This window comes from Trypanosoma grayi (genome assembly GCF_000691245.1).
Source record: "Trypanosoma grayi strain ANR4 Tgr_275_V1, whole genome shotgun sequence".
Classification (NCBI taxonomy): Eukaryota; Euglenozoa; class Kinetoplastea; order Trypanosomatida; family Trypanosomatidae; genus Trypanosoma; species Trypanosoma grayi.
This window is the reverse complement of record NW_008825894.1, coordinates 1-20,029: the sequence shown is the minus strand read 5'-3', so window position 1 is coordinate 20,029 and position 20,029 is coordinate 1. Positions and strand designations below refer to the sequence as shown.

Below are 20,029 nucleotides of genomic sequence, written 5' to 3'. Positions count from 1 at the left end.
TTTTTTTTTTGTTGCTGTGTCCACTTCTATGGCACGATAGAAAGCCCGAAGCGTCATGTGGCGGCACATGTGAGCGCGCTGCCGTCCCCATCCAAGGGCAGTTGCTGCGGTGCAAGGCCTGCTGCGGTTGTGCCCACCGACGGCGTCACGGTGACAGCCGGCATCACGGGCTATTTGTGGTGAAACGTGCTGGGAGATGGCGTTGAGACTCTGTGCCGCGCACGACTGGGAGGTGATGCTGCATGGTAGTGTGCCTCCCCTGCAATGCCAAGGACTCCACAGAGGTGCACGCGTGAAAGGAGACGGGTCGGTGGGGGAGATGCGAAGGTGTGGCTGGACGTGCACAAATTTGGTGGCAGTGAGAGGCGTAGTGGTGCTGAGTGCTGTTCATGTCTTTCTTTTTGCGGTTTGCTGTTGGGTCTTGTGTTGTTTTGCTGAAATGCGACACAAAGGCATGACATGTTGGGGGGATGAGGCGATTTTAGAACTGTTTTTTTTGTTGTTGTATCTGCCGCTTCTTCGCCCAAGAGCGTTGTCCTCACACATCCTCTCCCCCCATACATTCCCACTTAGCAACAGATCCAGAATCCGAAGTGCTTACCAAAAATTATTACAAGAAGTTTATTCAAAAGCAACGAACAAAAACGAAAGCAGATGGCCCTCTGTAGCAAGTGTGACCAGGCGAAAGAGTGCCATGGTGTGAATGACATTGAGGACGCAAATGCTACGGCGTCAGAATTCCACTACGAGCCGATCTTCCAGCCGTCGGATGCGCACCACGATGCCACGGAGTACTACAAAATCCCGGGAGATTACGTCAAGACGGTGGAGGCGCTTGGCAAGAAGATACTACAGGTGGACCCCAAGGCGCTCACGCTGCTGGCGGAGCAGGCATTCGCTGACGTGCACCACTTCTTCCGAAAAGATCACCTTTCTGGGTGGCGCCGCATCCTCGAAGACCCCGAGGCGAGCGACAATGATCGCTTTGTTGCTCACACGTTGCTGCAGAACGCCTGCGTCGCTGCCGGCCGTGTACTTCCCGCGTGCCAAGACACGGGTACGGCAATTGTTCTTGGCAAGCGTGGCGAACTCTGCTGGACAGGAGGTGAAGATGAGAAGTACCTCTCCAAGGGCATCTGGGACTGCTACAAGAATCGCAACCTGCGTTACAGCCAGACGGCGGCGCTCGATATGTTCAAGGAGGCGAACACTGGCGACAATCTCCCGGCCCAAATGGATCTGATGGCGGTGCCGGGCAACGAGTATCACTTCCTTTTCGTCGCTAAGGGTGGTGGCAGCGCGAACAAGGCGTATCTCTACCAACAGACCAAGGCTCTGCTGAACCCCAAGTCGCTCCGTGCCTTTATTGAAGAGAAGCTGAAAACGCTCGGCACGGCAGCGTGCCCTCCATACCACATTGCCCTTGTCATTGGTGGCACCAGTGCGGAAATGACGATGAAGACGGTGAAGCTCGCCAGCTGCCGCTACTATGACTCCCTTCCCACAACCGGCAACAAGGCAGGCCGCGCCTTCCGTGACCTTGAGTGGGAAAAGATTGTAATGGAAATCGCCCGCAATTCCGGTATTGGTGCACAATTTGGCGGCAAGTATTTTGCCCATCAGGCCCGCGTCATTCGTCTGCCGCGTCACGGCGCGTCGTGTCCTGTCGGTCTCGGTGTCTCCTGCAGTGCCGACCGACAGATCCTCGCAAAAATCACAGCAGATGGTCTGTTCTTGGAGCAGCTCGTGAAGGACCCTGCTCAGTACTTGCCTGATGTGCCACTCACCTCCCTGAGCAGCGGGATGGTGAAAGTGGACCTCAACCAGCCAATGGCCGAGATCCGCAAACTGCTCAGTCAGTACCCCGTCACCACCTGCCTTAGCCTCACCGGGACTGTTATTGTGGCACGTGATATTGCCCACGCAAAGATCATGGAGCGGCTTAACAACAAGGAACCGCTGCCACAGTACATGAAGGATCACCCCGTGTACTACGCTGGACCAGCGAAGACACCGAAGGGCATGGCGTCCGGCTCCTTTGGGCCCACCACGGCAGGCCGCATGGACTCCTACGTTGAGCCCTTCATGGCCGCCGGTGGCAGCTTTATCACACTCGCGAAGGGTAACCGCTCCAAGGTGGTGACAGACGCGTGCAAAAAGCACGGTGGTTTTTACCTCGGCAGCATTGGTGGGCCAGCTGCCATTCTGGCGCAGAACAACATCAAGAAGGTCGAGGTCGTAGAGTACCCCGAGTTGGGTATGGAGGCTGTGTGGCGGATCGAAGTGGTGGACTTCCCGGCATTTATTGTTGTGGATGACAAGGGCAACGACTTCTTCGCTAAACTCCTTTGAGATGGGATGAAATATTATAGCATGGCTACCACTTCTACGCTGCTACCGCGGCGCCGTAGAAGTAAAAACAAACGGGGGGAAAGGAAGAGGACTGGGGAGGGAGGTATTCAAGGTGTAGCGGAATCCTCGGTACTCGGGGGTCAAAAGAAGCGGGAGTAACAAACAAAAAAACAATGTGTCGCCGCAGATATCATTGGGGTCTTTAGCACTGGATAAAACAGAGCCTGGCAAAAAAAAAAACGACTATAGAAAGGAGGGGTGGATGATGCTGATTAAGAAAGAGGATTTTCGTTTTGAGTGCAGCCTTGCACCCTCGCGTGGCTTCACTTCTTTCCTCTCTCGCTTCATGTCACTTCTTCCTCCTTTGTATACACCTGATGAATGGCTTCAAAAGAGGCAAAGGGAGATGAAGGAACTTACAATATTGGGGAGAGTCTTCGCTACATGGAATGGGTTGGGGGAGGGGGAAAATGAAGGCTTTGACAAGACTCAAGCAAAAAAGGAAAAAATGTCTTTTTCTTTCCTTTTTTTTTTTGTTTTGTATTATCTGGTATGCGCCGCGTGTCGTGAAGTAAAGCACCAGAAGAGTGGAGTAGAAGCTGTTATCACTAGGGCAATGAAAAAAAAAGTGGCCCTATGATCCCCATCCCCCTTATTTATTCTCCTCCTTTTGTGTTCTGCAAGTCTGCTGACGATCCCAGCTCATAGAATTTTTTGCGGCACTAATACATACATCATGCAACCAACTGTAGCAGAGTATGATAAAAAAGAAGCCTCATCATCATCGTCGTCGTCGTCGTACAAAACAGTGAACTCCTCTCCTTCTCTCACAGAAAGTGATGCTCAACTGAGCTTGCTCTCCAGACTGGAGGCACTTCAGGTGCTGTTGCTCGATATCAAACCCACGGAAGAGCCCATCGTGCCGCAGCAGCCGGATGTATTGCGCATTCAATACTCAAGTACATTCAATTATGTCCTGGGTATGTACCGAACGATGAGTGCCACCTTCACAGGGGTCCATTCACCTTCGTCTGCAAAGTGGTTTCTTCTTACGGCCTACGTGCTTCGTCAATGCACTTCCCACTACAGTGTATGGAAGGATCGCCGGGATGTTTTACTGGAGCCTGCTCGGCTGCTGAGCTCAACCCAAGAATCCCTCAAAGAGGAAAATGATAAGATCGACAACACCCGCATGTTCCTACAGGAAGTAATGCCAGTGGCGGAGAGGTGGTTGCCGATGCGGGCAGACGTGGAGGGGCCCGGCGGCGCGTATAGCCCGTGGCGTGCGGTGCAGTGGGAGTTAAACGTCATGAAAAGCTTCAACATGCGGTTTCACAAGAACTTTCAGGTGTGGCACCACCGGAAGGAGTTGTTAATAGAGTCTCTTGCACGCACAGATCCAGCGTTACGCCAGGAAGCGTTCGCCTCACTGGAAAGCTTTGACCGGTATCTTTCCACTCATCACAACGTGAGGTTTGCAGATATTGATGAGCGAACTCTCTGCAACGAGGTATTGGAGATTGACGTAAAGAATTACCACGTGTGGTTGCATCGGTCGTGGTTTGTGCACGCCTTCTCGTTCCTTCTTCAGCCACCACTGTGGGCGGCGCTCTTGAAGCATTTCGGCATCAGCGCCCAGAAAAGGGAGACAAGTGGATCCGACCTTCCACCATTTATTCCGAACTCGAAGTGGAAACGTGAGTGCATGAAGCCCACCGTTCCGCCATGCTCTCTGAATGATGAGTTGATGTACACTGCGTCCCTCATAAGGGCGGACTGTTTTAATAACTCAGCGTGGTGTCACCGATTCCTTGTGTTTCGTAATGACCTTATTGGTGTACTGCTGCGAAACAATGCTCCAATCCATCCAACGGACGTGGAGGAGGTGGTGCGGCAGTTCTGCCTGGAGGAGATGAACTATGCACTGCAGTGGTGCTTCTACGAGCCGTGCAATGAGTCGTCGTTTGTTCACGCCCGGTCAGTTGCAGCTGTCTTCCAGGCTGCAACTATACGGTTGCATCTGTCTAACAATGCTGGAAAAGCACACAGCTGCCTCAATGACAGTGAGCCGATTTTCAATGACTCACGGTCGTCTTCACATTATACCTGTTTGAGTGATAAGGTTTCGTGGAACGACTTTTTGGCAACATTTTCTCTTCTTCTCCAGCAGCTGTGCGCTCTACGGGATGTCATCACCCCTCGTGCAGAGGACTTCCGAGTGTACGGAACAGCACGAGATGCGAAGACGGTGCATGTTATTCATCAGTGTCGTTCTCAGTTTCTGCTAGACAATGTGCATCAAGTCTATGCAGCGCATTATCACTGCCTCTTCCTATTGCTCGAGCATCTCTGGTGTTATTATTTCACTGACGACGAAAGATCGCGAGTGAAGAAGGCGTTACCGTCTGAGGTATACGCAGCTGGAATCGACGCCGTCGAGACGCAAGTAGCCCAGGTGCCGGATGGGTGCATAAAGTTCTTTCTTGAGAATGAGATGCGGGCGATGGAGCTGGCACGTCGGCTAGTGACGGAGGACTCCATCCGATCCAGGTACTGGAAGCACGAAATAAGCCTCGTCATGCACAGGGAGTACAACCAAGAAGAGGCCGAGAGAGCGTGTGTCTGAGGGGTGAAAGAAAAAAAGAAAGGGAAATTGAATGGAAACCTACATGATTGGTTTGATTAAGCAGAGAATGGAAATGGTTGAACAAAAAGAGTCACTGCACCTCCCTTAGAGGTGGGTGGTTTTGTCTTTCTATTCCAACCTATCGTTGTTATTGTTGTTTTTGGTTCTCTCTTGTGTGGACTTTGCAGCACCTCTATGTTTCACAGAAGCGGCGCACGACGTGTACCCAACGCCATACACACATATTGACATATATTTGTCTATATTAACCGGGAGCGTATAGTTGTGACGATAAATCAGCATGCTTGTTGACGAGCACTCTATTCCTGTGGATGAGGATGTTGGTCATGTCATTGTAGCCCTCATTAATGGAAACAGTGGTGAGCGTAAAGCAGCAAGCTTCGTTCGGAAGCAGCTGATCGCCCACATTGGCGATGATAAGGTCTTTCACCTCTTCCCCGTGAAGAGGCCTGCGGTAGAAGACGCGAAGGCATTTATCATGCGTCATAAGCCTGCAGTTGTGATTGTGGCGGGGGGAGACGGCACCGTCTCGCTGGTGTTGGATATACTTGATGGACTGCGTGACGTGGGTGCGATCCCATGCGCTTCCGCAGCTGTTGCTGTCCTGCCGATGGGCACGGGGAACGATCTGAGTCGCACTCTTGGCTTTGGCGGTGGCTACGTGAAGCCATTACGAGAACCTGATGCGAAGTTTCAGAGGCTGCTAGATCGAATCAAGCGTGCGAAAAAATTAAAGATGGACCGTTGGAAGCTCGTCGTTCAGAAATACCCAGTCAGTTTGTCGAATGGCTGGAATGATGACTTTTCGAAAAAAAGTATTGGGGACGCCGATGCGCCAAGTCACACAATGATGAATTACTTCTCCATTGGCTTTGATGCGTCCATTATCAGTCAGTTCAGCGCGTTCCGTGATGAGCACCCGACTTTGTGCTCGCAGCGCGCCGTCAATAAGTTTTGGTACGGGTGTTTCGGCTGTGGATCGATGTGCACCGCCGACACTCTGCCGAGGGGAAAGATGCGGCTCCAGGTGGACGGCATGGACGTTGAGATTCCCCCAGATGCTAAGGCGCTTGTCGTCACCAACGTGACCTCATACGCCGGTGGGGCTGTACTCTGGGAAGACAGCAGGGGCGTATTCGCCAAGCCCAGCGTTGGGGACGGAATGCTGGAAGTCTGCGTTTTGTACGGCGCGTTGCACATTGCAGGTGTGCACGCGGGCATTCGGAAAGCAATGAAGGTTGCGCAGGGGAGACAGTTGCGTATTATGGCGCCGGCGGGCTTCGCAATGCAGTACGACGGGGAGCCGATGAATCGAATTGCCAGTATCAGTGAGATGATTGATGTGCGTATCACATTCCAGGCGACCACATTGGTCATGGTGAACGAGGACAAGGTTAAACACAGTGGCGTGACGCAGAGTTGAACCAGAAAGAGGGCAGTGGCCTCTAATTGCGGTGAAACCAATCTGTGTGTGCGTGTATATATGTAGATCTTCTGCGAAGAGTGTTTCTGCGGATGGTATACGTGATGCGCTGGGCTTTGTGTTTTGGTTTTGGCGTGGTGGTGGTGGTGGTGGGTGTTTGAAACATGGTGCCTGCTATGCACAAGTGCTATGTATGTTTATTCTCTCCTTCATTTTCTTGCATTCTGAGTTAGCATTAGTCGTCGCGGCCGTTATTCCTCATCGCCTGCCACCCCAAGCCCCTACATGATGTCTCAACACAAACGCACGCATCTATTTTTCTGAAGCGTAACGATGATCAACGTTTCATATTACAGTACTGATCCCCAAACAAATTCGCCTTCCCTTTATCTTCCCACTGGCTTCTGGACTGCGCTGTGTAAAGATTCATTCCAGGCGACCTCCTGTTGCTTTTCTAGTGAAGAGGAGCGGGGCGAAAAGTGCACTTTCTCTGTTGCTTAATGATAATTCATCCTTGATATCGTTTTCCCTTTGCTGTTCCTTCTTTGTTCTCGTAGTTTGTGTAGAGGTGTGCGGGGTTCCATTGATTGGTGATTGTCAAGTGGACGGTGAATGGCGCAAACGAAGCTGTTTGCCCCTCTTCACACAAGAGCCTCTCAGCGTCGGTTGTTGTTGTTGTCATCACCGTCTTACGATGGTGCTCTCAGCACAGCCGTGGCGGCATTCTCGTCTGGACGAGAGGGTGCCACACCTGTTGAGAGAGGGTCTAGCACGTCGTACGGCGATTGCATTGATCGCTACATTCACGACCTCGAGGCACACTGCAGGGTCTCCGGCGAGGCTGTCGTGAATGCGCAGAAGCGGTTTGATAGCATCCTAGCTGAGCGAGCGACGGCGCAGGCGGAGCACCGCCGCGAATACATGAAGACGTTTATACCATTGGTGTTTGTCATTATTCTATTCATGCGGGAGCAAACGAACCGGGGCTGTGCAGAAAAGACGCACCTTGTGCTGAAGGAGCACGCGGAGAAGTGCAGCTCCATAAAGAGAGTTGCACTTTGACACGGACGCTTGAGGGAAAGGGGGTGATGTGGCGAAGTGGGTAGCGCTGCGTGTCGTGATTCGGGATGGTTGTGCCTAGAGGTGGGTGTGCCTCGTTCCAGGTGAAGGTGCCGGATTTTCCAGAATATGTCATAAGACGCGTATGCACATCTGTTCCCTTTACATTTTGGTTTAGTTCGTGTTTTTTGCGCATCGTTTTGTTTGTTTCCTTGTTCCTTTCTTTTGAACTCCATGAGGTGGGCGGCGTTGGGAAGGGGGAAAAAAAAGAAGGGGGAAGGGCCTTTTGATGCCGGGGCCCACAAAAGAGGCGGGCCGCTCTCTCATAGACGCCTTCCAACGTGTCGCCAGCAGCACATCGACGCACGAGGACGCCGACGCCGAGTCGTGGGACCGTGAGATAGCGCGCATTAACACGGAGGCACAAAAGGCGTGGCGCAACAGTGCCGACCCATTCATTCCCACCATCTACTTGCGGAAGCGTGATCCCTCTGCAGAGGAGGTACTGCGGCTACTACGCATCACGAGCAAGGCCTTCGAGCTTAACCTGCGCTTTAGAGAGATTGAGCAATTAGATGAGATGCATGCCAAACTATGGGCATTACTTAGTATGGATAAAACACATCTAATCATCACAATCGCAGAGTACACGGAGATATTGAACAAGTTTAAGGCGTGGCATGAGCAGCGGTTTGAGGCGACACCTAGAGCCTCTCCCCAACGAGAGCTTTCTGTGCTGTCGACACAGCAAGACTGTCCAGACGACACTACACCACTGGGAGAAGTGGTGTATGTTGGGTCGACGTTGCAGCCACGCCCCTCGATGCAGCTGTACCTCTCTTGTCCGCGTACCCCCACAGGCGGTGTGGAGGTGGCGCATATTTATCAACGCTTCGCCAAGCAGGTGTCCCTCGTGAAGTGCGAGGCCGAATTAATCATGTGGGATACCAACAACGACGGTCGCTTGACGGAGGATGAAATAGAAAGCTACGTGCGCGACTTGGTCCCGCGTGTGGATGCACTGCGTGATCTCACAGAAGATATATTGCCCTTCTACTGCTGCACAGTGAGTCGGCGCATTTTTTGGGCCCTGGATCCAGGGTCAAGGGGCACAATTCGCATTGACGCGTTGCTACGGAGTCCTGTGATGGATGAGTGGGTGAGTCTGCAGTTAATGCGAGAGGACCAACCTCGCAATTGGTTTAGTGCCTCCATAACGTCGCACCTATACGACAAGTTCCTGCTCCTCGACACACGGAATCAGGGCACTCTCAATGCGGACAACATGAAGCGGTACAAAAAGGGTCTCCCGACGGTGGTGGATGACGGACTCCCACCGGATGTTGGCCCCCTCTCATCTCTCTTCATTGACCGTTTCTTTGAGACTAACGTGATGATGGCAAGTTCGGAGCTGGACTTCCGAAAATTTGTGGATTTCGTTGTCGCGGTGGAGTTCCTTCCGATGTGTCAGCGGCCTCTCTTCTTCTGGAACATCCTCGATATTGAGGGAAAGGGGGTTCTGAGCCCGGTGCACGCCAACTACTTCTTCCGTGAGACACACAGCAAGCTGGTCTCTGCGGGCCTCGAAGTGCCGTCGCGAGAGACTGTCGTGCAAGAAGCGTTCGATCTCATTGCAACGGCCGAGCCGCTTCGCATTACACGCGAGGAGTTCATTAACGCGCCGCAGGCGGGACTCTTTGTTGCCCTTTTGGTTGACTGCTTGTCGTTCTGGACGTACGAGAATCGGGAGCAGCGCTGATCCATCGCACTGCCATCTTGGGCTGCATGGGGGAGTTGGAGGAGAACTATTTTGTGATCATACTGGCGGTGTTAAACAACGCCATGTAAATCCCATTTTATTCTTGTGCTGCATATCTCCGTTCTACCCTCTTTTTTTTTTGCACGCGTATATGTGTGCAGGCGATTTCTCACCCACACTCACACCCATGCGGTGCTTCTGCTACTGTTGAATTGGGCTTTGCTCACTATTACTATTATTATTGTTATTATTACTATTATTGTTCTTGCGCTCCACATTCTTCTCAGTAGGACTCTAGAATAATGGTGGCTGGCAGCCTCAGTGAATAAAACGATGCCTCAGCCCAAAGGCTTTTATTCTGGTGCTTCATTTGCGCTCAATCCATGCGCGTGGCACATTGAAGAAGCCTGAGATTGCACACACCTTCTCACCTCCCATTCCCTTATATGTGATTGTGTTGCTATTGTTGGGTTGTATTTTTGTTTGTTGCTTCGGTTTTCATCATGATGATCGTGTTGTTTGTTAACGTTGTTGATTCCTCTTCCTCTTCCTTCCTCTTTTTCTTTTTTTTTGTTCTCTTGGGGAATAGCATACGGTGGGTGGATCAAGAAGCCAAAATGCAGTGTATCGAGCTGACAGCGCCCACCGTTTGCGTCACCACGCGCTCCAGGTTCCAGGATATGCCGTATGAATTGTTGATGTTGTGGGCGGAGTTCGCATCGGTGCGGGAGGTACTCCTCGTTGGAACACTCAACCGATTCTTTCGTGAATTCACAATGCCAGATAATGTCGCGCTGTGGAGGCTATTCACGGAGCGAGTGCTGCTCCTGCACCCACCTGGACTGAAATGTGTTCTGTTCAATGATTCCCTGCTTCGGATTTACGCAACGGTCAACAACCTTCCTGTCGCGCTCTTCGTTCCACGGTGTGGAAAGAATTCTGATGATGGTGAGGATGATGTAGGTAACGAGGGTGCTAGTGACCCTTCACCGCCGTACAATGCCTGTGCAAGGATCCTCACCACGGAGGAGCTGCAGCAGTGGGTGGTGGATCGCTGCGAGGAGGTCGTTCAGGACCTGCGCACGTTCGCCGACATCATCAGGGGGGTGGAGCCACGCTTTGCCCTCACTGGACTGCTGCTGGCGTTGCAAGCGGTCAAGAAACGCATGTGGTGCACCGAAGTGATGGATGTGGAGAGTGTACGGGACCTTCTGCGCGCGACAGTTGTGGAAGAGGAGCACGATCTGGGATGGTCGGTGCTGCGCGCCATTGCAAGGCGTGATCGGGCGATGCCGAAGCGGTTTGCTATGCGGCTTTCAGTACCTATGTCCCCTGATGACCTTGCCGCACTCAGTGCTGAGCGTCAGATGTTTAAAAAACGGTGGAAGTTTGCCGCTTCCGTGGCCCGTGAGTACTTGCAGCTACGGGAAGTACTGCGCGTTGTGTTGGCTGTGTCTGAAGTCTCGGATCACCCAAGCGCCCAGCAACGGTACGACAGTGTCTGGTCGGCTCTTCGCGGCACTTCTGCAATGCTTAATGCGGAAAAGCAGTGGCAACAGAATCAGTCAGGCGATCTCGACGAGGAGGGCGCGTCAATCCCAATGAATGCAACGGGGGACGAGCTGCTGCAACAAATACGCGATCTGAATAAGGTGACTGTCGGGGGCATTGCGAGCTACTTCTTTGGGTACGTCTTTGGTAAGGCACAGCGGAAAATATTTCTCTCTGCGCTATTTAGTATGAAGCACCTGGCGGGCGCTGAGCGCTACGAGAATATCTCTTTTTGGTGAGGTTTCACCGTTTTTCTTTCATATTGCTACTGCTGCTTCTGCTGCTGATGTTGGTCTTGCGATTGTTTGTTTGCTGGCTCCAGCTGATGGTGGTCATTCTGTTTTGATGCTGACGGAGCACGCCCCATCACGGTCTAATTGTGCTTTTTTTCTCCCCACCTCACACACCCACACACACACTCTCTCTCTCTCCACCGCACATGTTTAATGGAGTGTGAATGCTCGTAGGATGCAAGGCCCATGGGTGAATCTTGAGGCAGTTGGGGTTAGTCGGCGTGTCAATCGGCAACGTCTGGAGTGCCGCCGAAGGCCTCACATTGTAGAGAGGACCTGCAGGATGGAGGCGCGTTCGATGCCGCTGTGGGGGGCCAGCATGTGCTGCGAGGTGACCAGCGTGTCGCCGCTCTCTCTACGAATGCCTGAAAAGCAGCCACTTGATGTGTGGACAGAAGACAGCGCGTCGACCATTACAGTCGAAACCAGTGCGGGGGCCACTGTTGAGGTTCCAGTTTTCTGCACCACCACCTCCAACTCCACGAGTGGTGGCGGTGGCACAGATGGTGACAAGCACCCAGCAAGGTTCTTTGTTGATATTTCTTCCGTGTGTTCACAGGATAACGTACTGCTGCGAGATATGGAGAGTGGAGAGCTGCTCGTCCCGCAGCCGCAGACACTTCGCTATCAGGTGGCTGGTGTGGGCGAGGGGAGCGGTCGCCATGCAGCACGCAAGCGGCGGAAGCGGATTGTGGTGATGGACGAATCACGGGGCCGACGTTACCAGTTGGTCGCCGTAACCCTAAAGAAAAAATGCGTCGAGCGAAGTTAATTCAACGAGTGAGGGAGAAATGAGGCGCCTGATGTGTCTCTCTTTAAAACAAGCACTGAGAAAAAGGAGGAGGGAAAAAATGGTATCTTTTACCCATGTGGCTTCATGAAAGCCGTTCTGAGTTTGTCTGAGTGGGTTGTTTGTGTATGAATGAGAATTATTTTCTTTGTTTGATTTCTTGTTAACTCCTTGACATGCATCATGTTTTATTCACATCGCCGGGTAGCTTCATAAGGAGGCAAATGCGAGCATCCACAGACCGCGATGGCACTATCCGCGCTCCGTGCTCGCCCTCCACGCACGCGAAGGTGGTTGCCGTCTGGAGGAGCAACCCCTTGTTTCGTCTTCTGGTATTCTTGGACATTGTGGGGTTGCAGCCGCTTGTAATTGGACAAGACCTCATCGATGATGGTGCATTTGTGGATGTGGCGCGAACCTTTGGTGTCGGAAGTGTGGCCCACGTCATCTTGTCGCGTGGCCTCCACGCCTTTAGCAGCAACATCACACGTCTTTTTGTCGATGAAGAGGAGCGGGACAAAGTCCTGCGGCTGGTTGGCAGCCCTGATGAGCCCACTTCCTCTTTTAGTCAGGGTGTGCTTCTACCGACCTCATTGGTGTCGTTTGTCGATACAGTAGAGAATGATCTGCCGGTGTGGGTGGTCCTTCGCATCAAGGAGGCTTTTGGACTGATGGGTAGCGCGACGCCGCTGGCGGAACAGTTCCTCATCGATGCAGTTGATGACTGGATGAGTGGCCGGAGCCGTGAGGCAAACGATGCCATGGTGCTGGCGTGCGGAGTGCAGCCGGTGGTGCTGGAGTCGGCACGTGCCCGAGCTGAGGAACTTCCACACGCCGTGGAAGACTTCATGGTTGATGTGGTGTTCCCACCACCGCGTGTAAAGGGGGAAGCAGGGAGGAGTGACCTGATTGATTGGTTAATTGTTTCGTACGAGAAGTGCTACGTGACAATCAACGTTGACGACGAAGAGGAAGGTAAGGAGTCAACCAGCGAGTCCACCGCGAAGCGTTGGCGGACCGAGGAGGGCGAGTGCAGCGACGAGTTCCTCACGGAGGAGAATCTCGACCGATACATGCGCGAACGGCCGTCGGTTATTCCACGGCGGATATTGTGTGAGAAGCGGCGCCCGCTTCGTGACCCGGCGATCACAGAGTTTGAGCTGCTGAACCACTACACAGCGAACGAGTTGTATGCGTTCGTCAAGGAAGAGATAAAAGAGCGACGGCGGCTGAAGAAAGCTGAATGTGTTCGAGCCATTCTGGAGTACCACGGTGCGACGAAGGTGGGGCCATCTGCCACAGCGGCTACTGCTGGGAGCGGCAATGAGGAAACTGCATAAGATAAGCACCACTTTCTTTACCTAGCCTGCGCTGTTCTGTAAGTTTCCGGATTCAGATTGCTCCGTCGCTATCTCTTTCTNATAAGATAAGCACCACTTTCTTTACCTAGCCTGCGCTGTTCTGTAAGTTTCCGGATTCAGATTGCTCCGTCGCTATCTCTTTCTCTATCAAAAAAGAGAATGAGGGATTATTTGTTCCACAGGGCAGGGCAGGAGAGAGGCAGGGGGAGTGTGCGTCGGTGTTTGTGATGGTGGGAAGGGTAGGAGGTGGTGTGGGGAGAAGAGTGGCAGCATTTTAGGCAACGTGGTCGATGCACTTTGCTGTTTTGATATTGTCACGGTGTTGGCAGCAGTGTGATGCTTCCACTTCGCAGAAACTCGTCTGGGGCGTGAGGGAAAAAACAAACATGAGAATAAGACTCAACACATAGCCATGGTGTCTCTTCTTTCTTTTGGTTTGGATTTGGTTTATTATTATTATTATTATTATTATTATTATAGTTGAAGAGGGGGAGTGACAGGGTTGGGGTCGTGTGCCTACGTGTATGTTTCTGTGCGTGTGTGGGTGTGGGTGCGTCTCTCTGATGGGTCATCATGTTCAGGCCTTCCCATTTGCTTCGATTCCATCAGCTTACGCGGGTGCTCCTATCATCGACCAGTGACACTGCTGCTGAACCCGCTAGCATCGAGAGCTTGGAGGCCGGCATCCGCTCTTTTACCCAGCCTGGCGGGATTCACGACTCAGAGAAGCTGAAAACTCTGTTGGATGACCTCATCCATTGCAGTGATCCACGCAAGGTGCGCTTCTGCAAAGAGGCCTGCCGATTGGCGCACGCTGCAGGTTGCCATGCGCGGTGTGCGGAACTATTTTTTAGCTGTCGTAATTTGGCCCCGGTATCGTTGAGTGATGTTGTTGTGAACGCCGCTGCATCAACGTCACAACCTGAGTATCTGCAACAGTGTCTGACCAGCATTGGCGGCGCTGATAAGTGTCACGGACCGTCATCCCATAGCGCATTCCTTGTGCTCCGCATCTACTGGCAGAGCACGAGGTGTTATGTGCAACTTGAGCATGCTCGCCAAGGCAGTCATATGCGAAAATATGAAAGGGCAGCGCATGGTGTGGAGGAAGAGGAGGTGGTGGTGGTGGAAACAATGGAGCATCTGGAAAAGTACCGTATCGTCTCTGCGGAGGCCTTTCGTCTACTACAACTTCCAGCCGATGTGTCGTTTGACACTTGGTGGTCCAAGTCGAAACGGTTGGTGTTATACCATGCAGATGACTATGGTGAGGCTGCCGTGTACGAACAGCATTTCTCCTGCTGGGAACGTCAAATTGACGGGAAGACGATTGAATGGTTGGCGCCACAAGTTCTGGTGAGTATGCTGCGCTCTTGTGTCAAGTCCGAGCGGTGGGACCTCGCTTGCCGCTATGCAGAGCTTTCTGAAGTGTATCTTTTGTCGGAAAAAAATCCACCAGATGATGCTCTTTTCCAGCAAACCCTTTTGTTCTTTAATGTATCAATGCAAAATCCGAAAGGTGTGGCGTGGGTGAGACGTATTCGTAGCCTGTGGCCGGATTACATTCCCTCCGTTTCTTTGGCGCATATTACTGCGAGGCTGGCGGCAGACACGAGTGATGAGGAGCTTGCGGTGTGGTGTCTCCAGGCGCTCCTCAGTGAACGGCAGCCAGTTCCCCCATCACCCCAAGATGTATTTCCTTGCCTCACTGCCCTCGCAAGGTGCCGTGCAAAGAACTTCAAGAAACTTCTTTATGCTCTGGAAGAATCTGGACTTGTGAAGCTAACCGAGGAAGAATATTTGTACCTGAATTTGACGCACTGCCGTCGCAGCGTGCATTGGGAAGACGAACTCAACCAATATATAGAAAGACACCTCACTCATGTCACGATGGGCCCCACTCGTGCGGGACTCTCGGTTCGAAATGCCGGTTTAATGCTTCGCATCCTGCAAGAGGGTGAACACGCCGGATTCATGAAGTACTACAGAATTGTTAGGAAGGAATTTTACATCCATAATCTGACGGCATCTGTGCAGGCGCAGTGGCTAGCAATTGCGTTGAAGTGGGCTGCAACGCAGAGAAGATTAGAACTTGGTGACTACGAGCTTCTCGTAAAGGAGGCTTACGGTTTTCTCGGCAATACCGTGGATGATTCAAGTCCTGCTTTGTTTGCCCATTCTCTTAGGTCGAAACTCGAATCACGACTTAACGTTGTTCAGCAACTATGGGAACCAAAAAAGGATCGCGACAATACCGCGGCACCCTTAAATGGTGATCTCTCCATTATGCGGTTTGTGCGGCAGCGTCAGTGTCTGTCTCAACATGATCCACCAAGCTTGGTGGAGGGTGCACCAGCCTGTCGCTCCATCGGGCTCTGGGGAACTCGAGAGGCTCTTGTTTCCCTTGTCCAGCGTGATTGGAGAGCAATGGTTCAGAAGGGTTACTGACTCATCTGAAAAAGGCTTCTGTCCGTGCGTCTGTGCCTTTTTGTGTGTGTATGTTTTGCCAGTTGTGCGTGGCATCAGCTTGGGACACACATCTTTCTCTCTCTCTCTCTCTCTCTCTCTTTCTTTTTCTCTCTCTCTGCTCCACAATCAGTGTGGTAAAAAGGGCCGTGGACGTCCTGCTTCAATCTGCATATCATCATGGGTTTTGGTCATAGCAAACCTTCAGCCACGGGCCCAGATGAGGTCCTTAAGCAGCGCCTTGTGCTTAAACCTGAAGACATTCCATCCCTTCCACTTGTGTCGCACTATGTATACGCCTTGTTTTCATTACAAGTATATGGTCATCCAAATACTCCGCCACCCCCTGCCTCTTGGCAGGTCCTTCTGACAGCTACGGATCTACATTTGGATAAGGAGGGTTATTTTGCTGCAGCATATATTAACGAAGGGTTACGTCACTGCATTATCGCCCAACGGGGCACAACCAATGCGCTTAGCCTTCGAGCTGGTGTTTGGACATACTTTGATGAGCGGACTATCCAATTTAGTTTGGCGCGTCAGTTCTCAAAGCAAGTGCGTTTGCACCTAAGCGTTACACGAGGGGAGACGCCGGAGTGGTTTATCAGCTACACTGGGCATAGTTTTGGTGCTGTTCTTGCGGCGTGCCGTGCGGTCGAGGAGCATACGCATGCCGTCACTTTCGAGTCACCAGGGTGCAAGAATTTCATTGAAAAAACAATGAGCCCCTTCAAGGCGGAGGATGTAGATATTATCACGTACCTACGCGCGCCTAATCCTATCAATACCCTTCGCCCGCAGTGTGGTTACATTGTACAAATGCCTTTTGCAGCGGAGCATAGTACCTCATTACAGCCTCGTGTTGCGTCTTCCTCAATGTTGCGACTTCCTTCTATCCCTACACCTCAAGAGTTCATACGTGGGCAGCTACCCCGTGTGGTGGGGATTCCAGACCTCCAGCAATATGTTGGGAAGATTGAGCCTCTCCTTCGTGAGATGTTGGAACACACACAACAGGTGCATGCCATGCTTAGCATTATTAACCACTTCAAAGGAGATAATGAACCATCGAATGAAGAAGTTGTGCTACGCTGGCCGTCAAATTTAATGCAATTTTTGGAATACTATAATGCAAAAAAAGCTTTGGAGGATCCTGCAAACCAACAGCTGAATCTTACCGCGGCCTATGAATCATTGATTCGGGATTTATACGTCACAGCTGAACGACCCCGAAATAGTTTGCCCCTTCGTTTCCTCAACAAGGATTCGCTGAAGCTTCTATGGTTATGGTCCCAGGATAATGTTATCAATCGGACGAAGTTGCCACTCACGATGATGGATCAGAAGGTGCTTAACACCACAACTGTTGAGGATGGTTGTATGTGCACCTCTGTGCTTACAGCCTTCCAAACAAAGCAGTATCTTTCGCACCTTGTTTTTAGGCCAGAAATACGCAAGATTCTTGATAAGCTAGAATTTGACCCTCTGTTAGGTAACAGGAGTAAGCTGTGATGAGAAGTGAAGTGGCCCAATTGTGCTTTTCCGTAATTTGGAAAGGAGGTCGATATCGAGTGGAGTGGCATTCAGGTACTCTCATCCGCCTGAAGACTTTGATGCTTTAAGTAGTCTCGCTAATGGTGGGCAGGGTCCTCTTATACATCTGTATTACCACGCACACACAGAGAGAGAGAGAGAGAGAGGGAGACATAACCCCAGCATATCATACATCCACCTTGTTTCTTTTCTTTTATGTTTTACTACTTCTAATTACTTATTTGGTTTTTTTTTCTTGGAGTTCTGTTTTGCGCTACTGAAGAGAGAGAGAGAGAGAGAGAGAGAATGAACGCAGGCGAAGTCATTAGCCAGGGAGATATCTCGAATCTTGTGGAACTGTTGGACAAAAACAGTGGGTTCAAGCGCCCTGATGGACAGACCATAGGCTACAGTTTGCAGGAGGCAGAATGTGCAAAACCCGTTTCTTCTTGCACAGCCACCACGGTGCAGGCCAATCCGGTGAGTGTTGCCTTACCTGCAACGGTGGTAGATCAACAACTGCGCCTCCCCCTTCCATCCGAGAGCCGAGAGGCGAAACGACTACAAGCAAAGAAATGTCAGACTGCAAAAGTGAAGGGTTACGCCATTTGGACCGACGAGGAACTTGCCGCATCACTTCATCCGCGTCAGGGCACGGCATTAAAACCAAAGGATGATGCAGAAGAGCCCGAATACACCATTATGCATAAGGAAGTGGTTACGGCGGAAGATGTATACTTGGGTATGGACATCAACAAGCCTGGCTCATCCGGTCTCCTTGTGAAGGTTGTGATGCCGAAGCTGGAGCAGCTTGCAGATCTTGCTATAGAAGTGGATCCGTATGAGCTTCGTGTGCTTTCTACGAAGTACTACCTTCGGGCTGCGCTACCACAAAAGGTGGTGGCGGGAAAAGCTGAAGCCAAGTGGGAGAGCATGAGCAAGACATTGAATGTGTGTCTTGCGGTGGATGATTCAGATCGCCTTCTGTAAACTATTAGTTCTCTGGTGTGTGTATTAAATACTATTTATCTCTTCACATGGTTTCCACTTATGTACAATTGAGATATTATATATATATATATAATACAGTCTATGGGGCCTTTGTTTTTATTTTTAATTTTGCATAATTGTTTGGTCTCTCTTTCTCTTTCTTTTTTTCACACACAAACACTACAAAAGGTGTGTGTAGCGATTGTGGCGGGACAATGGATTACACGGATATATACCTGCGCCAAAGGCGAAGGGACGAGACCACAGCACGTCCCCCGACACGGCCGGTGGAGATGGAAAACGTACCTGAACAGCGGGTCGAGCACATGCTACAAGGCGCTTTTTCTGTTCAACAGCTTGTAAATCAAATAGAAGAACTATCGTCTCGTGTAGATGCGTTTGATGAAAAAATGGTGAATCTTACCAAATTGGTCAAATTGGCCCAAGGGCTACAAGAGGAGAAGGAGACTGATCTTCGACGTCAACAACAGGAGTTGCGCTCACGGTTGAAACGACAGGAGCAAGTTATGTCCCGACTACAAGAAGAAGTTGATACGCTGAAGGGAAAGGTACCAACATCGATACGGGAAGCGATGACGGAGTTTCGACAAGAAGTCGTGAACGATATGACCCAAATGCGGAAGCAGAGTGAAGAGCAGTTAAGAGATATGAAAATAGATTTTGAGCGACGTTTGGACTCAGTTCGTAGGGGCCTTGAACAGAGCGTGCAAACTACCCAGAAGGAAGCTTCCACCATGGCAACTTCTCACTCAGAGGCTCAAACTGCCCTTCGTGAACGACTGTGTCTCATAGAAAAGACTTTACAGGCGCTTGAAGCATCTACAGTAAATGAATATTCTAGATTAATACCACTTGAAACGAACATTCAACACATGTCGGAGTCGCTTCTCTCATTGCAGGAAAAAGCGGATGGAACTGCCACTGCAGTGTCAGCTCTCAGAGAGGAACGAGAAAGGTCTCAGGGTGTTATGATGGACGAAATGGAATCGACGCGACAGTGGGCAACAAGAAATCTTCAGCGTGTAAAACAGCACGTGGAGGCGCTTTCGATGGATTTTGCACAGCTACGAAATGAGCAGGTTGATTTTTCAGCGCGCCTTAATCGTGTCAGTTGTCAAGCTGATGTGGAATACAAGAAACTCCGAGCCCTTTTGTTGCAGAAGGCGCGTGAGGCCGATGCGCTTTGCAACATGGTTGGGAAGGAGATGGGCAAAGTGGAAGATATGGCAGAGAAGCACCAAGCACTCCGTTCAGATTCTTGCGCCCTCAAGAGTATGGCCTTTTAGATTGGATTGGGCGGGGGTCATCCGCTGGGCGATTAGGGTGCGCGAATGTCGATTTGTATTTGCTTTACCATTTTTTTTTCTCTTGTTCTGAGAGCAGTGCTTTGTTGGAGGGAATCCCCTTCCGCTTTTCATATATATAAATACATATTTCTGCCCATGCGTCTGAGGGGTCATGCCCGGGGGAATATTATTTAGTTGTTTATTTTTTTTTTCCCAACTGCCTCGTTTCGGAATCTAATATATTTATACGCATGGGTTTTGGACAAGAAAATAGAATAAAGCGCCTTGTATCACTTACCCCTGGCGAGGCGGTCCGCCCCAACACGGCGCCGGGGCCCAGCACCTCAAAAAGAAGAAAGCCAGGTCCCACCAGCAAGTTCGTGCGTCTTTTTTGCGGACGCTTTGGCGACGGCAGGCACAAAGGGGGGCGGTGGCTTGTTCAGGAGGCACGGCGCAGGCGTTGCCGCCGCCCCGCCCCGTGGGTGCGCGCGTCGGCGT

The 20,029-nt window shown here is 51.3% G+C and overlaps 13 protein-coding genes across 13 annotated transcripts; 12 read left to right on the top strand and 1 right to left on the bottom strand.

Annotated features, from left to right (window-relative positions):
* Positions 1-170: 170 nt before the first annotated feature.
* Positions 171-563, bottom strand: DQ04_02751120 (hypothetical protein; the record flags this gene model as incomplete). Its single annotated transcript, XM_009312192.1, has 1 exon — positions 171-563. The coding sequence occupies one exon, from the start codon at positions 561-563 to the stop codon at positions 171-173; it is 393 nt and encodes a 130-aa protein (XP_009310467.1).
* A 91-nt stretch (positions 564-654) lies between these two features.
* On the top strand, positions 655-2,352 carry DQ04_02751110 (fumarate hydratase; the record flags this gene model as incomplete). Its single annotated transcript, XM_009312191.1, has 1 exon — positions 655-2,352. The coding sequence occupies one exon, from the start codon at positions 655-657 to the stop codon at positions 2,350-2,352; it is 1,698 nt and encodes a 565-aa protein (XP_009310466.1).
* A 736-nt stretch (positions 2,353-3,088) lies between these two features.
* Positions 3,089-4,978, top strand: DQ04_02751100 (protein farnesyltransferase alpha subunit; the record flags this gene model as incomplete). Its single annotated transcript, XM_009312190.1, has 1 exon — positions 3,089-4,978. The coding sequence occupies one exon, from the start codon at positions 3,089-3,091 to the stop codon at positions 4,976-4,978; it is 1,890 nt and encodes a 629-aa protein (XP_009310465.1).
* A 301-nt stretch (positions 4,979-5,279) lies between these two features.
* On the top strand, positions 5,280-6,422 carry DQ04_02751090 (diacylglycerol kinase-like protein; the record flags this gene model as incomplete). The annotated part of the gene is made up of 1 exon (XM_009312189.1): positions 5,280-6,422. The coding sequence occupies one exon, from the start codon at positions 5,280-5,282 to the stop codon at positions 6,420-6,422; it is 1,143 nt and encodes a 380-aa protein (XP_009310464.1).
* A 612-nt stretch (positions 6,423-7,034) lies between these two features.
* DQ04_02751080 (hypothetical protein) lies at positions 7,035-7,484 on the top strand (the record flags this gene model as incomplete). The annotated part of the gene is made up of 1 exon (XM_009312188.1): positions 7,035-7,484. One exon carries the CDS (start codon positions 7,035-7,037, stop codon positions 7,482-7,484), a length of 450 nt encoding a protein of 149 aa, XP_009310463.1.
* A 286-nt stretch (positions 7,485-7,770) lies between these two features.
* DQ04_02751070 (protein phosphatase 2 (formerly 2A), regulatory subunit B) lies at positions 7,771-9,240 on the top strand (the record flags this gene model as incomplete). Its single annotated transcript, XM_009312187.1, has 1 exon — positions 7,771-9,240. One exon carries the CDS (start codon positions 7,771-7,773, stop codon positions 9,238-9,240), a length of 1,470 nt encoding a protein of 489 aa, XP_009310462.1.
* Positions 9,241-9,857: 617 nt separating this feature from the next.
* On the top strand, positions 9,858-11,030 carry DQ04_02751060 (hypothetical protein; the record flags this gene model as incomplete). Its single annotated transcript, XM_009312186.1, has 1 exon — positions 9,858-11,030. The coding sequence occupies one exon, from the start codon at positions 9,858-9,860 to the stop codon at positions 11,028-11,030; it is 1,173 nt and encodes a 390-aa protein (XP_009310461.1).
* A 229-nt stretch (positions 11,031-11,259) lies between these two features.
* Positions 11,260-11,856, top strand: DQ04_02751050 (hypothetical protein; the record flags this gene model as incomplete). Its single annotated transcript, XM_009312185.1, has 1 exon — positions 11,260-11,856. One exon carries the CDS (start codon positions 11,260-11,262, stop codon positions 11,854-11,856), a length of 597 nt encoding a protein of 198 aa, XP_009310460.1.
* Positions 11,857-12,098: 242 nt separating this feature from the next.
* DQ04_02751040 (hypothetical protein) lies at positions 12,099-13,214 on the top strand (the record flags this gene model as incomplete). The annotated part of the gene is made up of 1 exon (XM_009312184.1): positions 12,099-13,214. The coding sequence occupies one exon, from the start codon at positions 12,099-12,101 to the stop codon at positions 13,212-13,214; it is 1,116 nt and encodes a 371-aa protein (XP_009310459.1).
* Positions 13,215-13,808: 594 nt separating this feature from the next.
* DQ04_02751030 (hypothetical protein) lies at positions 13,809-15,683 on the top strand (the record flags this gene model as incomplete). The annotated part of the gene is made up of 1 exon (XM_009312183.1): positions 13,809-15,683. One exon carries the CDS (start codon positions 13,809-13,811, stop codon positions 15,681-15,683), a length of 1,875 nt encoding a protein of 624 aa, XP_009310458.1.
* Positions 15,684-15,881: 198 nt separating this feature from the next.
* DQ04_02751020 (hypothetical protein) lies at positions 15,882-17,213 on the top strand (the record flags this gene model as incomplete). Its single annotated transcript, XM_009312182.1, has 1 exon — positions 15,882-17,213. The coding sequence occupies one exon, from the start codon at positions 15,882-15,884 to the stop codon at positions 17,211-17,213; it is 1,332 nt and encodes a 443-aa protein (XP_009310457.1).
* Positions 17,214-17,540: 327 nt separating this feature from the next.
* On the top strand, positions 17,541-18,224 carry DQ04_02751010 (hypothetical protein; the record flags this gene model as incomplete). The annotated part of the gene is made up of 1 exon (XM_009312181.1): positions 17,541-18,224. One exon carries the CDS (start codon positions 17,541-17,543, stop codon positions 18,222-18,224), a length of 684 nt encoding a protein of 227 aa, XP_009310456.1.
* A 215-nt stretch (positions 18,225-18,439) lies between these two features.
* Positions 18,440-19,531, top strand: DQ04_02751000 (hypothetical protein; the record flags this gene model as incomplete). Its single annotated transcript, XM_009312180.1, has 1 exon — positions 18,440-19,531. The coding sequence occupies one exon, from the start codon at positions 18,440-18,442 to the stop codon at positions 19,529-19,531; it is 1,092 nt and encodes a 363-aa protein (XP_009310455.1).
* Between the last annotated feature and the right edge of the window lie 498 nt (positions 19,532-20,029).